The following is a 20334-nucleotide window of genomic DNA, read 5'->3' on the forward strand; positions in this document are numbered from 1 at the left end:
CCTGTTTTGTATTGCCTGCCCTAATTTTCATCTCTTTTTCGACAACTCTCTCACCAGTGTACCATATCATACCCTCCTATGCTCCTAAACTCCCTGTCCAACACTTTAAAACCAACCAGTAGAGTCACTTCTTGACCACTGTCTCCAGAACAACTTTGCACAAAGTCCCATTTAATGCCTAGAGAGAAGAGGCCTTGAATATTCTCTATTTGTGTTGATTGATCCATTTAATATTGGGGAAGCTAATGGAAATGGGGGATTCAAAGATGGATAAGACATATTTCTACCCCTTAAGAAACTCAGGGTCTAGTGTAAAAACAAATCTCGGGGCAGACCAGGGGAGGCTTCCTAGAAGAGGTGAGTTGAAATGAATGAGTGGGTGTGAGACAGGCAAAGACTGGGGGAAGTGAGAGAGCCCTTGGAGGTGAGAAACATCAATGTGTACGGAAAACAAGCGGTTCTGTGCTGCTGGGACACAAGTTTAGAAGAAGGAGAGTAAGAGTCAAGGCAGGGACTGGGTCACAGTGTGCCATTCCAAGGGCTTGGATTTTCATCTGACGAGGGAAGCCTTACAGTGCTTTCAGCGGAATAGGACACGGGATAATGTGCTCACATATATAGCTCTGTTTGGTTTTAGGTGATTTAAGTGTTCACTGCCACTGGAATTTTAAATGATCTAAATTCTCTTTTTAATTTCTTAGTTAACCATCTATAATTAAGATCAGTTCAGAATTTAACACATTTATGATCCTATTCTGATGCTATATAGAACTTTCTACCCATTCTATTCTTAAGGTGTTAAAAATCTAGAGAGAAGAGAGAGACGCATAGCCACTGACGGTAGTGTCCGTCGTTCACATGAACATTCACATATGCATGATGCAAATGAGGGTCCACATGCTGATGCCAGCCTGTTTGCTCATTGGGATCCAACTGTAGTGGAAAATTGGATATAGCACTTAAACAATGAAGCTTATTAAAAAGAGCTTTGTGTTGAAAATAGTATTGATTTAAAAAGTTATTGTTCTCTAAGCACTGAGTAATCACTTTTTTTCTCTGCACACTTTCTGCCAAGTTTTAAATGGATTAGTGTCTTGCTTGCTTTCTTTCTTTCTTTCTTTTTAGTATAGACTTGGGGACGGCATCAACAATCTACCCAGAACTTCAAGGAGCCAAAACTAGTTAGAATTAGATGTCAGCACATCTGAAATGTCAACACATTTTTTTCTGGATAATTTCCTGTGATTTGAAATCCTGATTTTTTGAGTCATTTTTAGTATTCCATTTTTTAAGTGTTTGCTTTCAAGGAGGATATTGCCTCTGAGGCTTTCTCAACCAGTTAAATTCTCCAAGAGCAGAAAATATGTGAAAAAGCCAAGTTGCATGCTTATTTCTCCAGGGTCTCAGTCTCCTCTCAGAAATACAGACTCTTTTACTGAACCTTCTGAAACTGTCGGTTTTTTTGCATACACAGGCTTATGTTTTCACACCAGTTCATAGATTGGGCGGAAGATGCCACTTCTATTTTAATAGAACAGAATGGCATGTGGGTGTGTGATGTGGGGGACTGTGTGTGACTCTTGCCTTCCTTATATACAAAATCAGAGTGGAGTTCCTGCACTTCTCCTTGGATAGGTAAAAAAAATCCTGGATATTTTGCAACCTGACTTTTTCATGGTTACTTTTCTGACAGAAAATATTCTGGAGGTGAGGGCAGTAGGAGAAGCAGGGAGAGAATAAAATCTTCCACTTTGAAATCAACTAAGTTAAGATTGCTTTTTTTCTATGAAGAAGAGACGTGGCTCTGCCTACCTATAATTAGAAAGCTTAGCTTACTGGCATATTCACGTTGCCTAAAACCCCAAGTGAGAATTTCAGTCTCAAGTACAGGGTGTGATTCCACCTGGTGAACACTTTACTAAAGGTTGAGAAGCAACCTCGTGAGAGAGGGATGGGAACACATCAGGGAAGGCACTGCTGAGGGTGGAAGAGCTGAGAGGGTCATCTGGATCCATTTCTTTCAAAGAGGAATTCTTGGCATTTAATAACTCGTGAACCTCAAGTCCTCACTTAGGGAGGGAGAGACCTTGAGTCCGCTTTTTCATGCAGGGGTTGGTGATACCCGTGCTCTCTGGGTCCTAAGCTCTCTACACAAGATGATTTTTAGCCTTAAAGCTAAATGAGGTGTTGTTTGGAGGAGGCGGGGAGATAATTTGATGGGGTCCTTTGAGAAAGTATGAACTTCCCCCAGGCTTTTCCTTTGCCTGCTCTGGACAAAAGCATCAAACATCACTGCCTTCTGCTTTCCTGGTTTCTCCTTCTGTTTCCAGGAGGAGTCAAGAGAGCATAACGAAGAAGTGTTTCTGTAGGTAAGAGAAATGAACTGACCCCATTTCCAGTGGTTGAGCTTCTCTCCAAATAGGTAGATGCCGACGCTAAAGATGTAGCTGAGAGAGAAGAAGGCTGCTAGACCCACTGGGCTGAGTTTGGCAAACACGGGATACACCCATGTACCCGTCTCAGAGTAGATCCATAGAACCCTGCAGAAAATGACAAATCACAGTGATTAGGGCAGCAGGGGAGAAAGCCATAGTCCCTTCAAGGTCACGGGGGGTTCTGGAGTCCAGGCAGAGGAAGCGAAGCCACAGGGGACGCTTAACAGCCGAGGTGTTTCCCGAACCTACAGAAGTGAGGATTTTCTGGATAAATAGACTGATTCATTGAGACATTCTGTTTCAGGCGCTGGGCTTGGCTATTTTACCTAATCCATTAAAACTCAGTGATGGTAAAAGAATATGGGAGAACACTGAACACATCATTAACCAAACAAAATGTATAAGAACGTGAATTATTTCTTTCCCTGAAAGACATGACCTGCTGAGACATTGAACTTGCTAAGGTGGTGCCCATTTGCTCACTCTCAGCCAGACAAGTGGGGTTTGCTTTTCTGTGCCTAAGTGTTAAGTATAGCTTTCCATTAGCTCTCCAAGCCTGTTGGGGTAGGAGAGGCAGAGACTGAGCATTATTACTATAATACAGTAGACCTGGGGTTTAATTATGGGCCTAGATTTCAGCTCGTGGAAATAGCCACGGATAGAGTATTAAGTAGGAATAGATGGATCTCCGGGAGGCTCAGATCCTTCTCATGTGAGGATAGAATATAAATCATTTCTGTCAGCCAAGAGAAGGAAAAGAAATGCTAGGAGAGGAGCCACAATGTCTAAGTGAAGCCTAAAAATGCAGTTTGCTGGAAACAAACTGCACCGGAAGATGCCAAAGTCTGAAATAACTTTTAAAATTAAATACGGGGAAGATGATGTATCAGCTACAGTTTATAATCGGTTAAGAGTATGGAATATGGAACCAGGCTTCTGTGATTTGAATCCTAGTTGTGCTACCTACTAGCTGTGTTACCTTCACTAATTTATTCAACTTTTCTCTCCCCCTACCCTCATGTATAAAATAGGGGTACAAACAGCATACAGCTTATAAGGCTATTGTAAAGATTAAGGGAGTTAATTTAGCACATGTAAATTACATAGAACAGTGCCTGGCAGATTGTAATCATTTTATAAGAGTTTAAAAGCTTCTCTCCTCTGAGGGAATACACAGTGGGTGTCGCCTCAGCAATCTTTCTTTGAGGCTATTCATCTCTTATAAAAATTAGGATAGCCTCGGTTATGCTTCAGAAACAACGTTCATATTTGGATATCCCAGGTTGTCAAAGGAGTTCAGATGGAAGAATGAAATTCTGTGCTTAATGAAACTTTCAGAACCCAAGTGCAATCTTGGTTGTTTCAGATCCTTTAAGTTTGTCAAATGCTTTGTTGGAAGAGAGGGGCTAAAGTCAGGGCCAAGACTAGGGTGAGGCAAGGGAGGCACCTATGGCATAAAATTTAAGAAGTCATCTCTGTGCATCAAAGGACACCGTCAACAGAATAAAAAGGCAACTTATAGAATGGGGAAAATATTTGCAAATCATGCATCTGATATGGGATTATTATCCAGAATATATAAAGAACTCCTAGAGCTCAACAACAAAAAATAAACAATCCAATTAAAAATGGACACAAGACTTGAAGAGACATTTCTATGAAGAAGATATACAAGTGACCAACAAACACATGAAAAGATACTTAGTGTCACTAATCGTTAGGGAAATGTGAATCAAAACTATAATGAGATACCACTTCACACCTATTAGGGTATCTTCTATCAAAAAACCCCCAGAGAATATCAAGTGTTGAAGAGGGTGTGGAGAAATTGGAACCCCTGTGCACTGTTGGTAGGAATGTAAGATGGTGTAACTGCTGTGGGAAACAGTATAGCAGTTCCTCAAAAAATTAAACCTAGAATTACCATATGGTCCAGCAATTCCATTTCTGGGTACATACTCCAAAGAATTAAAAGCAAAGACTCAAAGAGATATTTGTACTCTCATGTTCATAGCAGCATTATTCACAGTAGTTAAAATATGAGAGCAACCCAAGTGTCCATTTAAGGACGAACAGATAAATAAAATGTGGTACAGTTATATACACACAATGGAATATTATGCAACCTTTAAAAGGAAGGAAATCCTGGGACTTCCCTGGTGGTGCAGTGGTTAAGAATCACCTGCCAATGCAGGGGACATGGGTTTGAGCCCTGGTCCGGGAAGATCCCACATGCCACGGAGCAACTAAGCCCGTGCGCCACAACTACTGAGCCTGTGCTCTAGGACCTGCATGCCACAACTCCCGAGCCCACATGCTGCAACTACTGAAGCCTGCGCGCCTAGAGCCCGTGCTCAGCAGCAAGAGAAGCCAGCACACCTCAACGAAGAGTAGCCCCTGCTCGCCGCAACTAGAGAAAGCCCATGCACAGCAACGAAGACCCAACGCAGCCAAAAATAAATTAAAAAAAAAAAAAAAAAGGGAAGGAAATCCTGACATATGCTATAACTTGAATGAAACTTGAGGATATTATGTTAGGTAAAATAAGCCAGTCACAAAAGGACAAATACTGTATGATTTCACTTATATGAAGTACTTAGACTCATCAGATTCATAGAGACAAAGTAGAATGGAGCTGGGGTGAAGGGGCAAGTGGGGAGTTTGGGAAGAAAAACATTCTGGAGAAGGATAGTGGTGATGGCTGCACAACAGTGTTAACATCCTTAATGCCACTAAACTGTACACTTAAAAACTGTAAATTTTATGTTACGTGTATTTTACCACAATAAAAAAGAAAATTTAAGGAGGCGTCAGTCTCAGGGTTCTGCATGTGTAGTATTTATTGTCCCTTGGGCCCTAGTCCTGGCCCTGCTGGTATCACTCTGCTGCCCCAGACTTGTCTAGATGCTACTCTCATGTACTCAAAACTGCACTAGACTGAAAACAAGTAATGATTGTTATCATGGTTACTAATATTAGAGTTCTGTGAGATGTGCATCCATGGGTGCATTTTAGAAGGATGTCCACAGCACTTCTTTCCTGCATGGCTGTCTCTCATGACAGGCCGGAGGAAGTATAAGGGACAGAAAGTAAATATCCTCAGGTAGCTAAGGCCAGGAGTTTGGGGTCAGCGAGGAGATCTAAATACGCTCCAAACGGGTGGCGTTAATTAGTTCACTTTGTTTTCTTTATATACTTGAAATTAGGGCTTCCTAGTTTCCATGCACATTTATGTAAGATAGTCTACAAATAAGGACATTTCTCTGGAAGCCTGGAAAGTTTCTGTTTATTTACTTCATTTTTGTTTCCTCCAGCGTAAGGTTTGTAAAGGGAAGTTCCTGAAGTAAGCTAATGAAGTCTGCACTTTCACAGAGAAGGTGCAAAGAAAGTTATAGGTGTGTTAACTGACAGTGGGAAAATTACTGCAAATACAATTAGAGCGTGAGGCATGATTGCAGTCATTTAATGAAGGGCAGTCAGCAGAGAGGCCTGAGTGCAGAGATAGTCATGGTCAGGTGCTATCACCTCTTTACGGCTTCTGGAATATATGTTAAAAGGGGAGAGAGAGAGAGAGGGAAGGGGAGAAGGAAGGAGGGGGGGAAAGAAGGAAGGGAGTGGGGGAGGGAGAGAGGGAAAGGCACTCAGCACGTGTGCAGCTGAACTGTCCTTGTCCTCCATCTCAGTCAATGTCAGCTCTTCCCTAGCTGCCATATATGATCCTATGGAATCATATTTAAATATTTCTGCAGTGGGGGCTTCCCTGGTGGCGCAGTGGTTGAGAGTCCGCCTGCGGACACAGGGGACACGGGTTCGTGCCCCGGTCCGGGAAGATCCCACGTGCCGCGGAGCAGCTGGGCCCGTGAGCCATGGCCGCTGAGCCTGCGTGTCCGGAGCCTGTGCTCCACAGCGGGAGAGGCCACAACAGTGAGAGGGCTGCGTACAGCAAAAAAAAAAAAAAAAAAAATTTCTGCAGTGCACTCATTTCATGATCTCAATCCAGGCTCCTTCATCTCCTATAGGTTTCTATAATCGTCTGCTCACTGGGCTTTCTTGCTCACATCAATCCACTTTCCACAATGCAGTAACCCAATAATCTCTCTAAAAGAAAAAAATCGTTCATGGTGCTCCCCTGCTTCCAGTGGATCCACGTTGCTTTAGAAAATACCCTAGCTCCTTCCCCTGGCCTACCTGGCCCTGCCCTGCCCACCCATTCACCCTTCCAGTCTCAGATCTGCAGTCTAACCCTTTCTGTTTCTTGAATGAACCCAGCTCTGCAGCTTCTGGTCTTCACCCATGCTGTTGTCTCTGCTTGAAACACCTCTGCCTTTACCCTTCCTAGGACATACTTCCTGCTCTGTCCCTGGCTGAATCTTACTCATGCTTTGAATTTCAGCTTAAAAGTTAATTTCTCCAGAAAAAATTTCCTGACCATTCTTCCCACAACCCACATTTGGTTAGGTTGTTATGTGCTTCCCCTACCATGAGTTTACCCTTGTTGCATATCTGACTGTCTTTCTCCAGAGCTTCTGGAAGCTCTGTAAGGACTGGGATTTTATCTATTATGTGCATCTGTTTCCCAAATGCTAGGAACATGGCAGGTTCTTTAGTTTTAAATAAATGTCTGTTTGGGTGGCACTACCAGCACCTATGGTTCCTTTTAACTGCTGTTAGCTGTGGCTTCTATAGACAGGTCTCAGCTGCCTGACCCGCCAAGAACACTGCAGCCTCTGAAAACTGGAACGTGTAACCAGTAGCCTTCCAAACTGTAGTTAATTGGATGCTCACATTAATGGAATCACCATCTTCCCAATCCACCAGCTGAAAATTCTGAGAATTATCCTTGATGTTCCCTTTTCATTTGCCCACTACACACCAATTAATCCATAAAACCTATTCTGTTACACCAACAATGTGTCTCAGGTATGTCCCTCATTCCTAATTGTACAGCTATATCCCTCTGCAGGCTCTTCTTATTTCTAACTTGTGTAACAGGCATTTTGGGTAGCTGAGATTTGGGCAGGAAGGATGAAAAGTGTAGATAAGCATTTCCATTCTTAGCCCTCCACCTCCACCCCTCTTCAGTTTGCATGCTGGCTGGCCTGGACCCCAGATACTGATAATAGGGGAAGTTGTGTGGCATCTTCATGTTTATTTTCATATATTAATTTACATGAGGGCTAGGGAGTCCTTCTGTGGAAAATGAGGCTGGGGTTCTGATCCCCACTAAGATTTTAGGTTGTAAGACAATGGTGCCATCTAGATGGTCCCAGACTAAGGTCATATTTCAGGAAAGGGCAACAGTGGCTCTGGGGGTGAATTCACATAGTGCGCTAGTGGTAGTAGGAGAGGGTTGTTGGTACCGCATGTAACAAGGTGGCTGGTCCTGGAACTCAGCTGAATCTGCCCCTCTGGCAGTTTCTAATGGCTTCTGGGCGTAAGATGTGTATATGTGTAAGTGTGCATGTGTAAACGGGTGCACGAATTTAGAGGGTTATTACACTTGGGGTGTCCAGGCAGCTTTGCTCTGGGGCCTCACCTGAGTGAGCATAGAATAGAAGAAAGAAATCATCTCTCTTGCCCCATTGGAACTGCTATCGAGAGGTGACTTTAAAAATATCTTTCCCCAGGCTGGGTTACAGCTGTATATCTGTATGATACTTGCACTTGGCATGCAATACCTTACACGCTAGCAGAGACAAATACAGCATCAGCTGATTTCTGGTCTACCAAGAGCAAGGCGGTGGTGCACTGCAGGCCAACTGGGGCTGTTGCAATAGCCAGTAGCATTGTTCTACTTGCACCAACGTAGGAGACTAATGGGCAGTGGCATTGTTGGCAGTGACAGCAGCGGGGGAGGCATGCTAACCTTAAAGCAAGCCCCGTGGAGGTGCTGGAGCCAGGAGACTGGGTATTGTGGCTTTACAGTCTGTGTGGGAGAGTGATTCTCAGGACTGTGTACTACATGGGCATGTGTGAGCACTCACTGGATTATTAGAATATTTTAGAGATGGAGGTCCTGGCGGACTGGACCACCTGCAGAAGGGTGTTCCAAGCATCCAGATATGGGATGACACTGGAGCTATGAAATATCCGTGGATGAAGAATAAACCATTGTGATTGAACTAGATGACTTACGAGCATCCCGGCTAACCTTTATTCGTGTGTTGCTTTATTCTGTTGTGCTTCCCATGTCTTGCCACTTCAATCTATTTTAAGCACTATTGTCAAGATAGTCATTTTAAAGCATAATTGTCTGGCCATGTTACTAAGAATTCTCACTCCTACCTCCATGGCAAACAAACAACAGCAGCAAACACACCTCACATTGTCTGTACCATGTCCAGCCTCCTCCAGCCTGCTGCCTGCAGGACTCTGTGAGCGGGCAGTTTCAGGGTGATTTCCTGTTCGTCTCTTTCACTAGTAGGTCCAGCTAAAGTGAATTGCTAGCCATTGCTTCAACGTGATGTGTGCCCCCTGGCTTTGCGATTGTGCAGTGTTCGCTTTCTCCCAGTTTTTGCTGCTCCAATCCAGCCAGTCCTTCAGGGCCCAGATCCAGTGACACCTTTCATGAAGTCCTTCCCACGCTGCCCAGTCAGATGTAACTGCTTCCTCCTTGTGTTCCCTTTGGCACCTCGTATTTGTTATGACATTTTATTCCTTCCTATCTCATGTTCTTATAATTTGTATGCATGGCTCATCTCCACTTACGAGGTACAAACCCCCTACGGGCTGGGGCTTGGCCTTATATAACTTTGCTTTTCCCAGCAGGACCAGCCCTGTGTTAGGGGAAATATTTGTTCAATAAAAGAATGAGTAAGAGCCAGCAGTAGGAACGTTTCTATTTTCCTGCTCCTTAGGAAGAGCTAGGCGATGTGTTTTGGGGTGAGAGAGAAGCGGGGAGTAAGTGAGCTACCATATATATAGATGACTAATGCTTTCCAAAGGAAACGAAAGATTTACAGTTATTACTACTTTGCAAAGCTTTATTTTCCCGCTTAGGGGCCAGCCCTCCAATTTTGCAATCTGATAAATAATAAAAAGCAAGTGCCACATATGAGGCGGTCCCCATGGTCTCGGTGGATATTTTTAGGTCACTGTAACATGGTTCCAGCAGTGAAGTACTTCTCCAGCTCAGGGTTATTGCCGTTTTTTTGACTCATGTTTGTTTCTCACGCTCTCTGTGGCCCGGGACTGTATTCTTTACCTCATTCCTGCTATGCTGTTTCCCCATTTGAGCATCCAAACTGGCATGCCTAACAGCTGACCTATAGCCGCTTCCCTAAAATATCTCCATGGACATCCCCAGCTTGTGGAACTTGTTGCTGACCATCCGTGGCCATGAAGGTGCCTGTGCCCCCAGAGTATTGTGTAAGGGTAGAGGCAGCTGGCAGCAAGGAGTCTGAGCTCCCCTAATTAGGCAACGGACAGGGAGGGAAGCTTCAATCAATAGGGCAGCATAAAACGCCTGCGTACAGGTGTATTTGCTTCACTCCAGCAAACATGAGGCCCTACTGGACAGAACGCTGACTCTGTACTTCACTAGTGATAAGAAAGTCCAAATCCCAAACCACTTCAGCTCCCTGCCAGGGTCTACCCAGTCACATTCCTGCTAGTGATAGCTCTCCATCCCTTCCCTTCATTTGCCCCATTACATCACTGTAACATACAATCAGAGCACAGAGCTGGAAGGAGCAACATGGTGAAAGCATTTAGACTGTAGAGATCATGGTAAAGCTGTTTTGCGTTCTCACCCCTTCAGCATTCAGCAGAGTGTGTTTTACACAAACAGGGAGCTGAACAAATACCTGACCATCTGAATACATGGAAAAGAGAACTGGATTTGGAAATAGAAGTCCTTGAGTTAAGTCTCAGCTTTCATTTTCCCCGGCCACGTGACCTTGGACACGTCATTTAGCCCAGTGGGGCTTCAGGTCTCCGAAGCTGGATGACCTCTGAGTTGCCTTCCACCACCCACCCTCTCTGACTCTTTGCAGATTGATTGATATTGTCATCTGTGGGCCAACATCAACTCTCTTGAGTTACCACAAATGCCACCAACTGATCTCCCTGTCTGATTCCTCTTTAATTTCCGTACTTCAGCCAGCATCATCTTTCTAATCATCTTTCTTACATAAGCCATGTTATTTCACTTCTCTGCTTATAACTTTTGCATAGAAAAGCCCTCATTTTCAAAGTCCAAATTCACTAACTTCTCCCCGTCCTACAGTTCAGCCACGCCCTCAGCTCCTCCAGCCTTTCACAGATGCTATTCCCTCTGCCTGAAGGTCTTTTCCATATCTCTTTTGACTTATTTCTACTTATTCTTTGCATCTCAGCTTAGACACCACTTCCTTTAAGAAGCCAGTCCTCCACATCGCCCAGCACCCTGCGCTTATCCCCGTTAGAGTCTCACCACCCTGTCTTCCCATTGTTTCTGTACTTTCCTCTCTCCCAGGCAGTCCCTAAAGGCAGCATGGTGTCTTGTACATCTCTATATCCTCATACCTTAGCACAGTGCCTGGCACTGAGGAATAATTGACTGGACGTGTGATGTGTTCACTCCTGACCATCTTGCTGCACTTCCTTTCTCCAGCACCCCAGTTCCCTGCATTGTCAGAGCTCACGCCCAGGCACCAATGAGCCAGACCCTCTCGACCACTACTTTTCATCCTTATGGGTACCACAATTTTCCCCCAATACCAGTCACCTTAGGTGCTCTGTTACCTTCTTGGTTTCTGAGGAGGAAAAGAGCAAGGGTAGATATGAGGATTGATGATCAACTTCCAAGTCCTTAGGTAGAAGAAAATTAATAGACCAAAAGTGCTATCTCATATATGAACTCTGAAAGTTATACTTGGCAAGAAAGAATAAATCAGATTAAAGCCCACCAAAAACACAGAGTATGGAAATTCATGTGCATAATCAACCAGCTACCACCCTGCTTCTCCTCAACACATACAAGAGAAAAAAAATATATCTTTTGTGTATATCTTACCCGACCCCAGGTCCTAGATATTCTGTCTTTAGGGATTTATTCCTTTGGGTTAAGCCAGACTTGGAATATACATGGCGCATGTCCCACCACTCTCCATTCACATGCTAAAGGCAGTTGCTAAATGATAGCACAACTCTTTTGGTAGGGCCTCAGAATCTTCTCAACACAGTGCTCCAGACCTCAACTACCAGTAGGTCCCCAATTTATGCCTTATTCTCTAAAAGTGTCCTTTGTTAAAATGCAAAGGCCCCAGGCTAGTGAACAGTGTAAATCAATTGAGTCTTGGGGTGGATTTACTGAACAAGTGCTTTCTTTTAAGACAGGTGAAACACAAACGACTTTAGGCACTCGGGGAAAGAAGGGTGCAGAAGGGTGGGAGGAACATACCTTGCAAAAGGGAAGGAAAGGCTAGGCAGGAACCATCACCTGAGCTCTGGGCACAAAGGTTACTGGCTCTAAGACAGAGGCTGCTGAAGCACATGAAGCAGGCACCGCTGGAGACCAGTCCTTTGGAATGCGTTCTTTTCCTGGGTTCTGTCTCCTGCAGAGCACTGCCCTGAGTGAAACTACCCCTCACATAGGGAGTGGGGGATTATCCGGATTGGCAGATGTGAAAAGCTTATGTGAGGCTAGGCTAGAGTAGGAACATCATGATTCGCTTCCAACTGCAGGTATTATGCTTGGCATGCCCCTCCCAGTAGAGCAAGAGCATGCTGTAGGGGTGAAGGCTGTAGAGTAGAAAGGGGGGGTTCTCCAGTTGCTAGGTGGAAGGCCAAGCACTTTCCCTTGATTACAGACATTGGGCACAATTCCAGAGAATTAGTGTCACCAGGTGGTTGAATGATGAAATCTAGGCCAGCTACTTAAATTCTCTCTCATGCCTCCAGTTAGGCTGTTCTACAGGCCCCTGGGCAATTGCCCAAATGCCCTTTCAGGGCTCCAGTGCCAGATGTTGATGCAACTAAGCCCATAATAATACAGGCAACAGGAATGAACCAAACCTTGCCTGATCAGCCTGTCAAGTGCCCTTTTAGATGGAATATATTTAGATGCCTTAGATCATTCAGCCATTCAAACATGTTAATTACAAATGAAACCAAAGATTAATGTTTTCCTAGGGAAAGTAACATGTGTAGCTTTACAACGATTAATTCTTCATGAGAGGGAGGGGGAACTCATGACTTGCTCTGTGTGTGCACGCATACCTGTGTATTCTTGGGCATTTGATGTTTCTATGAGTATCAAAAGGAAACACTAAGGTTCCTTCTTTCCTGAAATTTAAAGATGGCAAAATCCCTGTTAACCCAAGATAAAGGCACTCCTATAGAGCAGTGCGCTTCTTCTGGAATATTCCTCAGAGTCTGGAATGACAAGTCTCAGTTGATTTTCTCTCTGCAACTCTTACCTGCTGACATAAGCAAGGCTAGCAACAGCCAACAAGGTGAGTCTTTTCTTCTTCAGTGGATAGCAGTGTGGCCTGAGGATGACTTCAGCCAGAGAGAAGGGCAATATAGATGTGTGCTGCAGGAGAAAAGACGACAAATCATCAATCCAAGGTGCCCCGGCTGCCTCCAGCACCCCTAATTCTCTCTTCCCCTCCAGTCTACCTTCTTACACAAATACCAGATGAAACTTTCCAAAACCTGGCTTGGATCGTACTCCTTGGATGCCAAGGACCTACAGCAGGTCCCTACTGCCTACCATATTGATCCAGACTCCTTTGTCTGGCTACCAAGGCTCTTTATAATATGCTATCACCCCCTTCCTAACACACACACACTCACACACACACACACACACACACACTCCTTCATAGAACAAGGCTGTCTCCTTCATTCTTTGCACTTGGCATGTTTGCTCCCCCTTCACACTTCTGTTCATGCTTCGACTGTATGGAGTGTGTCTTTTCTCCCTGTATTCACATGGTCCATGGTGTTCACAGCCAGTACAATCTTCCATGATGCTGTCTCTGTATTTTCCTCTTGCTAATTTCTCCCACTCAGTTCTGCTGCATTTATATCCTGTGCCATGTAGTCTAACACTCACGGTGCGTATTGGTAAGCTCGGTGCGGGGAGAGGCCGAGGACACATTTAGCGGTGCACTTGGCACCGTGGAACTGTCCTGTCGACAGGTGATGGGTGCTGTAGGGGCTGTGAGAGTCTCCCTCTGAAACCTCTGTGTTCTCCCCCACTTCCTTCCCTGCTTCACCTCCTTCTTTATAACCATCTGTTTTCTCACATCTTTCAGACTCTTAACACTAGATTTTTTGCAAATGACATAATCAAGGAATAGTGGTGTTTTTGGGTGTGAAGACTTCTGAGTCCCACTCCTCTCTTGGTTCTGGGAACTGATCTGGCAAAGGTGAATTGAGTCTCTTTGCAATGTCCTTTCCTTTCTTAAACACATTTATTAAGTTCCTCTGCCACACTCTGTGCTTATTGGTAACATCTCATAGTGTTAGTATTTTATACTTTTTACGTTTACATCATTCCTCTTTCATCCCTGCTCCGCAGTTTCCTTAGCTCTTGGAAGCCTCTTGCATCCGTAGCTTCCACTTGCAAGCTCCTTCCCAGTCCCATTCTTGAGCCCCGAGACAGCTGTGTCAGCACCTCAATTACAATAGGGGCTGGGGCTTAGGAATGTCACAGTGCCCACGTCACCATGCTCCCATGCCCAGCTGTGCTGCTGGAACCCTGGGTACTGACTCTGGCTGGCCTTTGCTGTCAGTCATACCAGTCTGGTGCTCAGAGGCATCCAAGGAGGTGGAAGCTTCTTCTTGCTCTACCTGTGCTAGCTTGGGTCCAGTCAGGAGATCAGAACCCTCTGATGACAAGAAATGCGACAAGTTTTAATGGAGCAGGGGTGGGATGAGGAAGCACAGGTCTTAAATATAGGGCAGTACTGGGCAGAGGGAGCCTGCAGTTCAGTGGCACAGAGCAGTCAGGCTTCTTGAAGGCCCTGGGTACCCACATTTTAGAAGCAAAGCTCGGAGGAAGAGCATTGTGGACAAACCACAGCTTTTACAGACTTTCTACAAGGTTGGTCCTGAATATACTGACTGGTTGACCACACAATGGAAAGACTTCCAGGCCCACTGTCATATCCTGCATCTTTCTTTGGCCTAATTTTAGGGATCAAAGTCTCCAGTTTCTCTGTCTCTCCCTCCAGTAAAGGAGCGTGGTGTGTAAGGGCACGTATTTTTGAATCTGACCCTGGACTAGTTACTCAATCTGTCTGAACTTCAGCCTCCTCGGTTGTAAAACGTGGCAGTAAATAGTACACGTGTCACAGAGGTACTACCCCGAGGATTGGGATTAGTGCATGTAAAGGGCTTAATGCTTAGCCCAGGAGAGCGTCCAGTGAGCATTAGCTGTGATGATCACTGTTGTTCTTGATTCTCATCCTTCCCCTCATTGGTGGCCCAGTGTGGAGTGGGGTGAGGCAAGCGGCTGGGGTGTCCACAGCACCAGGTGTCTGTTTGCACCCTTGCCTGTGGCCTGCAGGCGGCTGGAGTGTGGGAGCAGGGCCATCCCCGTGGCCGTCCCATGGGTCCCTCTCCCGCCCACAGCTGGTGCCTACGCTCCCAGTGGTGGCCACCTCAGAGCCCTAGCAATACCCTGTGATAGACACTGATGCTCCTTTAATCCAGAGGCCACTTCAGGAGGCCAGGTAGGGGGCTGTCTACCCAGTACAGTTGCCTGCCTTTCTGCCCACCGTCGCTCTATCAGGAAGGTCCGACTTCTGTCAGGAACCACTAACAGCCCCATTATGCTGGCCATTGACCTGACAGACTCTATTATCCCTGCTCACAGCAGCTTCCGTTCTCTACATTAATGATCATTGGGAACAGAATTCCTGTGGAATAGTGTAGCGCGTTTGCATTAGGAGCAAATGAGTTCACAGTGATTAATGCTTTTATAACAAATAACTCAGGAATGCATGACGGGTCACCTCTTCTAGGAGCCTGCCCTTTGCAAGTGACATTCAGTTGCGTTTCCAAATGAATTCTCCCTGATGGCTTCTGGGAAGTTTACTTCAGTGATGTCATTAGTGATGGGCCATATACTGTGGCTTAATACCAGCTAAAAGGTCTCTAAAAGAATCACATTGTTTTGGCCAGGGCTGGGGGTACGAATGAGGAAAGGAGGAAGATTGTATTCTGTGAGGTTTCTAAATGTTGAGCTACTGTGAAGAGCCAAGCATGACACAGTGAACCCCCTGGTATTTCAAACCTGCTGGTATTTCACCTCACGTTGATATAAATTATATAACCTTTGTCAGGCAGCACATATTTTTCAAAAGAGGAGGAAAAATTTAGTAAGAGGAAAATCAAATATGCTTTCTGCTTCCAAAAAATCTAATAATTAGGCTGGGATTGACACAAATTAGAATGCTGCCAAAAATTACTGAAAACAGTGACTCATTCTGTATTTCAGTTAACAGTTTTTCAGTTTCCCTTATAAACAGTGAAGCTGACAAAAATTAATTATCTCAGAGGGGGTAAAATATTTCCTTCCAAAGTAAACAAAACATCAGGGACTGAAACAATAGTATGTGTAAACAGAGGGGATGGAAGGAAGCTATCTTTCCTTGTTAACTGAGCCATCGTTTTGGTAGATTTTTCTTTAAATACTCATTCCGAAAGCATTGGTTAAAAGGAAAAGTGTTGTTCTTTTTTCATCCTTTTCTACTAAATTACACCTTTCCTCCTGTCCTTTGTGTGATGCCTACTTCCATCGGAATATCTTGGAGAGAGAACTATAAGCATGAAAGATTGATTTAAGTGTTAGTATAATAGTTGCCCTGTAGATTCCTTGGTTGCAAAACAGCCTTGTAGATAAGTACTACAATTTACCAGCCCATAGAGAATTCCTATAAGGTTATATGAGTGGCAACATAGAAAGTAATGAGCACTTATTTTTACTAGCCTCATGCCAGTAGATAAGTAGCTGCTCTAAACAGCTTCCCTGTGTCTGAGGCTCAAATTAACATGAGATGCATTTGCCTGACTCTTGAGAAAGAGGCAAACCTCCATCACTCAGGTAACCCACGGAGCCGACAGTCTTCCATCCTTGCTGTGCAGCCTCCAGAGACTGACTCCAGAAGGCGAGGATGGCCACACTCTTATCTCTAAGATCCTTGGAGGTCCAAGAGCACTTAATTGTCTTCAGTGAAAGAAATTCAGAGAGCCTCCACATTGTAAAAATCAGACGATAACACTTTAAAATAACTTCTCTGCCTCTCTCCTCTGATTCATTTCCTTATTGCACCAGCTCTTATGTTGAGTGGAGCGATATAAATAGGTCAGCTTTTGCCTTCTCGGGCTGGTCATTGCAAGGCTTTCTCCTTCACGTGCTGTTCCTAATCATGAGCTTATGTAGTATTGCCCACTTCACAGCTGCTTCAGTCTTCTCCTTCCTTCCTCTGTTCAGGCAATGCCTGGATCTGAGAATTCATTCCTTACACTGGCTCTTCCCAAGCTGAGTTTCCTTCTCTCAAGTCTCTAAGATAACGTCTTTGGTTCGTTTATGGTGCTACTGGGTAGATATTTTAACATGAAGTTTTAGTGCACGGACAAGAGTTTACTTCTGGGTACATTAAGGAGGATATTTTTGCTTACTGTACATTAAATATATCATTTTAAAAATTTATTTAAAGATGAAGGCCTTCACAAAACCTCCTCGGGGCAAACACATGGTCAAAACATCAATTAAAACTTAAACATAAATACAACAACAGACATGAAAATGGAGGCAAAACAAACCTTAATAGCACGCCATTGTACCCAGGCTTGTTATTACAATGGCGGATCATGTTCCTTAAGCTTGAAAACTACACACAGTAAAAAGATGCAGTAATAGTTGTTTTGTAAATCCTAGTAAGGCAATCTCTGGTTTTGATAATATCCATTTACCAGCTAAAAAACTTTACCTCACTCCTCACCAACTTCCCCCACTGCAGTTTCTGCCTCTAACTCTTACAGTTTGGGACAGTGGTGATGGTCTTTCTGGGAATATTTTGTATCCAAAAGCAGAGACCATCTGTATTCTCTGTGGCCCCTGCTATGTTACTAAAGGTGCAGTTTTGCTTTAAGTCAGTCCAATATATGGTAATCTGGATATGTAGACACAGGTTATATTGCTTACATGTCTAGGGGACTTTTTTTTTCACTCTTCCACCTGCACTACCTGCAGGAGTCTTTTCCATCTCAAATTCTAGAGTTTAGAAGATAACTGGATTTGTAAAAACTTCCTTTTCTACTTTCTAGGAACTTAAGTGCACAGACTAAGCATCACTGTAATTAAAGAGTCAGCACCTGGGGATGAGGGATTGAGAGGATAAAGCACCCATAGAAAGAGCCAAAGGCTTCTCTTTGATCTCCAGTCTGCCTAGGTGGGCTGACACAGCCCAGTCAGGTAAAAGTTCAGAGGACAGAAGTCAAAAACCAATAGTTTTATTTATTGCAGAAGAGTAGTAATGTTTGCAACTTACTCTGATACGCACCACAAATAAGATGAGTTGTTGGATGGATAGATGCATAGATTTGTGATAAAGCAAATACAGTAAACTATTAATAGCAGAACCTAAGTGGCAGGCAATACAGGTGTTCACTGTAAAATTCTTTCAACTGTGCTTTATGTTTGAAAATGTTCATAATAAAATGTTGGGAGAAATATGAATAGTCTTACTGACCTGGCAAGAGAAACGAATGCTCCATTGGGCTGAGGAAGAAAAGAATGCCATTGTTTATGAACTTGTATGTGAAACGAACAGGTGGTTAAATGATAACTTTCTGAATCTTTTATGGTTAAATGATAACTTTCTGAATCTCTGAACTTTCTATGTGATTTTTTACTTGCTACACTATTGTCCTTTGGGTTAATATGTAGTTTAACCAACATTTCAAAGCAGCATTCTTCTAGGAAGCTAGTCGGCTTTGACGGTGTCCAGCCTGGTGAAGAAGTGAGTTAGATTCTATTCAGTTAAGGGTAAGACAAAAGAAAGATCTGGGCTCTTGAGAGCCTGCAGTCTGGAATATATCCGTCTCTTCCCATTCTTCTCCTCTCTGTCCCTGCCTCTCCAAAGCACCAAACCCCTTCCTCTAATTTAACTCTCTCCAGTAATAATAACACCCTAGACACCAGCTGTAATCAGTGACTCATTTCTTTCCTTCTCAATCCAAACTTGATTCACTTTCCTCCTCAGATGCTTCCCATAGCTGTCTATTCTTTTATCTTCCCCAGCATCACCTCCCTAGCTTTCTTCTATTTTTGTCCATACTCAACATTGCAATTAGACCAACCTTCTTCAAACAAGTTTCATGTTACTACTCCCCCCAAAACCTTCTGTGGCTCCCTGTTGCCTCAGTCCACTGTCTACTCCTCTAATCTTATCTCTCTCCCATTTTCCACAATATCTCCACAGGCTCCACCCCTTCCACTCAATCCAGTCTCCTCATTATTCCGGTGTTTCATTCTGTTTCCTTCCCTAGAACTCCTCCCTCTTTTCATACACCTAACTCTCTTCTTTAATTCTTCTCTCCCAGTCAGACCCACACACTTTTGAGATGCCTTCCAACCAAAAGCGCACACATTAACATGAGGAGACGTGAAAGAACATCAGGACCCAGGAGAACACTGAAACAGAAACACGCCAACCAGAGGCTTGCTGGGTTGCTGCTGTCGAGATTTAATTTTAGCAATTTCTTTCCAGACAGCCAAAGTGAAAAGAGAGAGATGGAATGTATACAGTTCCTGCTTTTTTTTTGTTTTTTTTAAAGGGGAAATTAAGTTTTTCCACTAGTAAGTAGGCCTCAAAGAAATTTTCACTGTTGCATCTCATTTAGGGAACACTCAGTAATAGTAGGCAGTGCTCTCACCAGTGTCCCCATAGCAAAACATTTCAGAGATCTAAGTTCCATAAAATGATAATATCTGATAAAATTTGAAGGCAAAATAATAAAACATATTTTGAAGGGGATTCTGCCAGTAAGGAGATAACATTGTATGATTATGTAGGCTTCTGCTGATCAGAGCAGTAGAGGGACTCCAGAAATAACATTTCCCCCCACGAGAGTTTTTGTTTGTTTTTACTCTAATTGTGCATCATAAAACAGCCAGTATTTTATTCTGTGTTGAGAGCCTAGAGTGTAGGTATTATACACTGTTGATGACACGGAGATATAAAAGCTTGCAGGAATTCAGAGAGTCAGTGGTAATGTTGACACCCTTTCACTGCAGATCAGAAGCCTCACCAAGAAAACCATCCTGCCTCCAGGAGCTGAGCACCCAGCGCCTTCTGCAACCTCTGGGGCCCGTGTCACATGCATGGCACACCCGTGTCACATCCTGCCCTTGCATTAGATGCTGACTCTCCCCTGTCCTTCCTGCAGCTCTTTTGGTTTGCATTAGACTCTTCTGTGCTTAATTACGTTCAGTTTTCACTTTTACACTGTCAATTTCGTGTACTTTTTCTTCTGTTCTCAGTTAGATTATAAACAAGTTGAGGTCAAAGCTTTCACCTCCTATTTTTTTCAGGACTCCCCTCCACCCTCTGATTAATAACTACTTTTCGACCCATCTTCTTCATTCAAACCTAAGTGTTACAAAGTATTATAGAATTAAGCCCTTAATATGGCCTGCAAAGCCCCTGGTGATCTGGTTACCTGTCCCATCTTCATTTCCATGGCCTGCTTCGCATCCTGTGGCCTTCACCCAGCCCTCAGCCCCTGATTACGCTGTCCTCCACCCACAGTTCCCTTTCCCACCACTGGTACATTACACACACTTATGTCTCCCCTTCCTCAGCCCCCTCCACCTTCTTCTCACCTTACAGGGCTCAAGGTAGATATCCCTGCCTCCAGGGCAGAATCTGGACCTCCGGCAGGTGCCCTTCCTTGGCAC

The 20334-nt window shown here is 44.1% G+C and overlaps 1 protein-coding gene across 1 annotated transcript in view; it reads right to left on the reverse strand.

Moving 5' to 3' along the window:
• Positions 1-20334, reverse strand: part of ADTRP (androgen dependent TFPI regulating protein) — a gene marked incomplete at its 3' end in the record, with an annotated part of 68392 nt that overhangs the window by 12305 nt on the left and 35753 nt on the right. The window contains exons 4-5 of the mRNA XM_079932898.1: positions 12836-12951; positions 2389-2540 (exon numbers count right to left, since the gene is read on the reverse strand). Coding sequence (XP_079789024.1) covers positions 2389-2540; positions 12836-12951 — 268 coding nt within the window. The remainder of the gene's footprint in view (positions 1-2388; positions 2541-12835; positions 12952-20334) is intronic.

The sequence above is a fragment of the Stenella coeruleoalba genome (genome assembly GCF_951394435.1).
Source record: "Stenella coeruleoalba genome assembly, chromosome: 10".
Taxonomy (NCBI): Eukaryota; Metazoa; Chordata; class Mammalia; order Artiodactyla; family Delphinidae; genus Stenella; species Stenella coeruleoalba.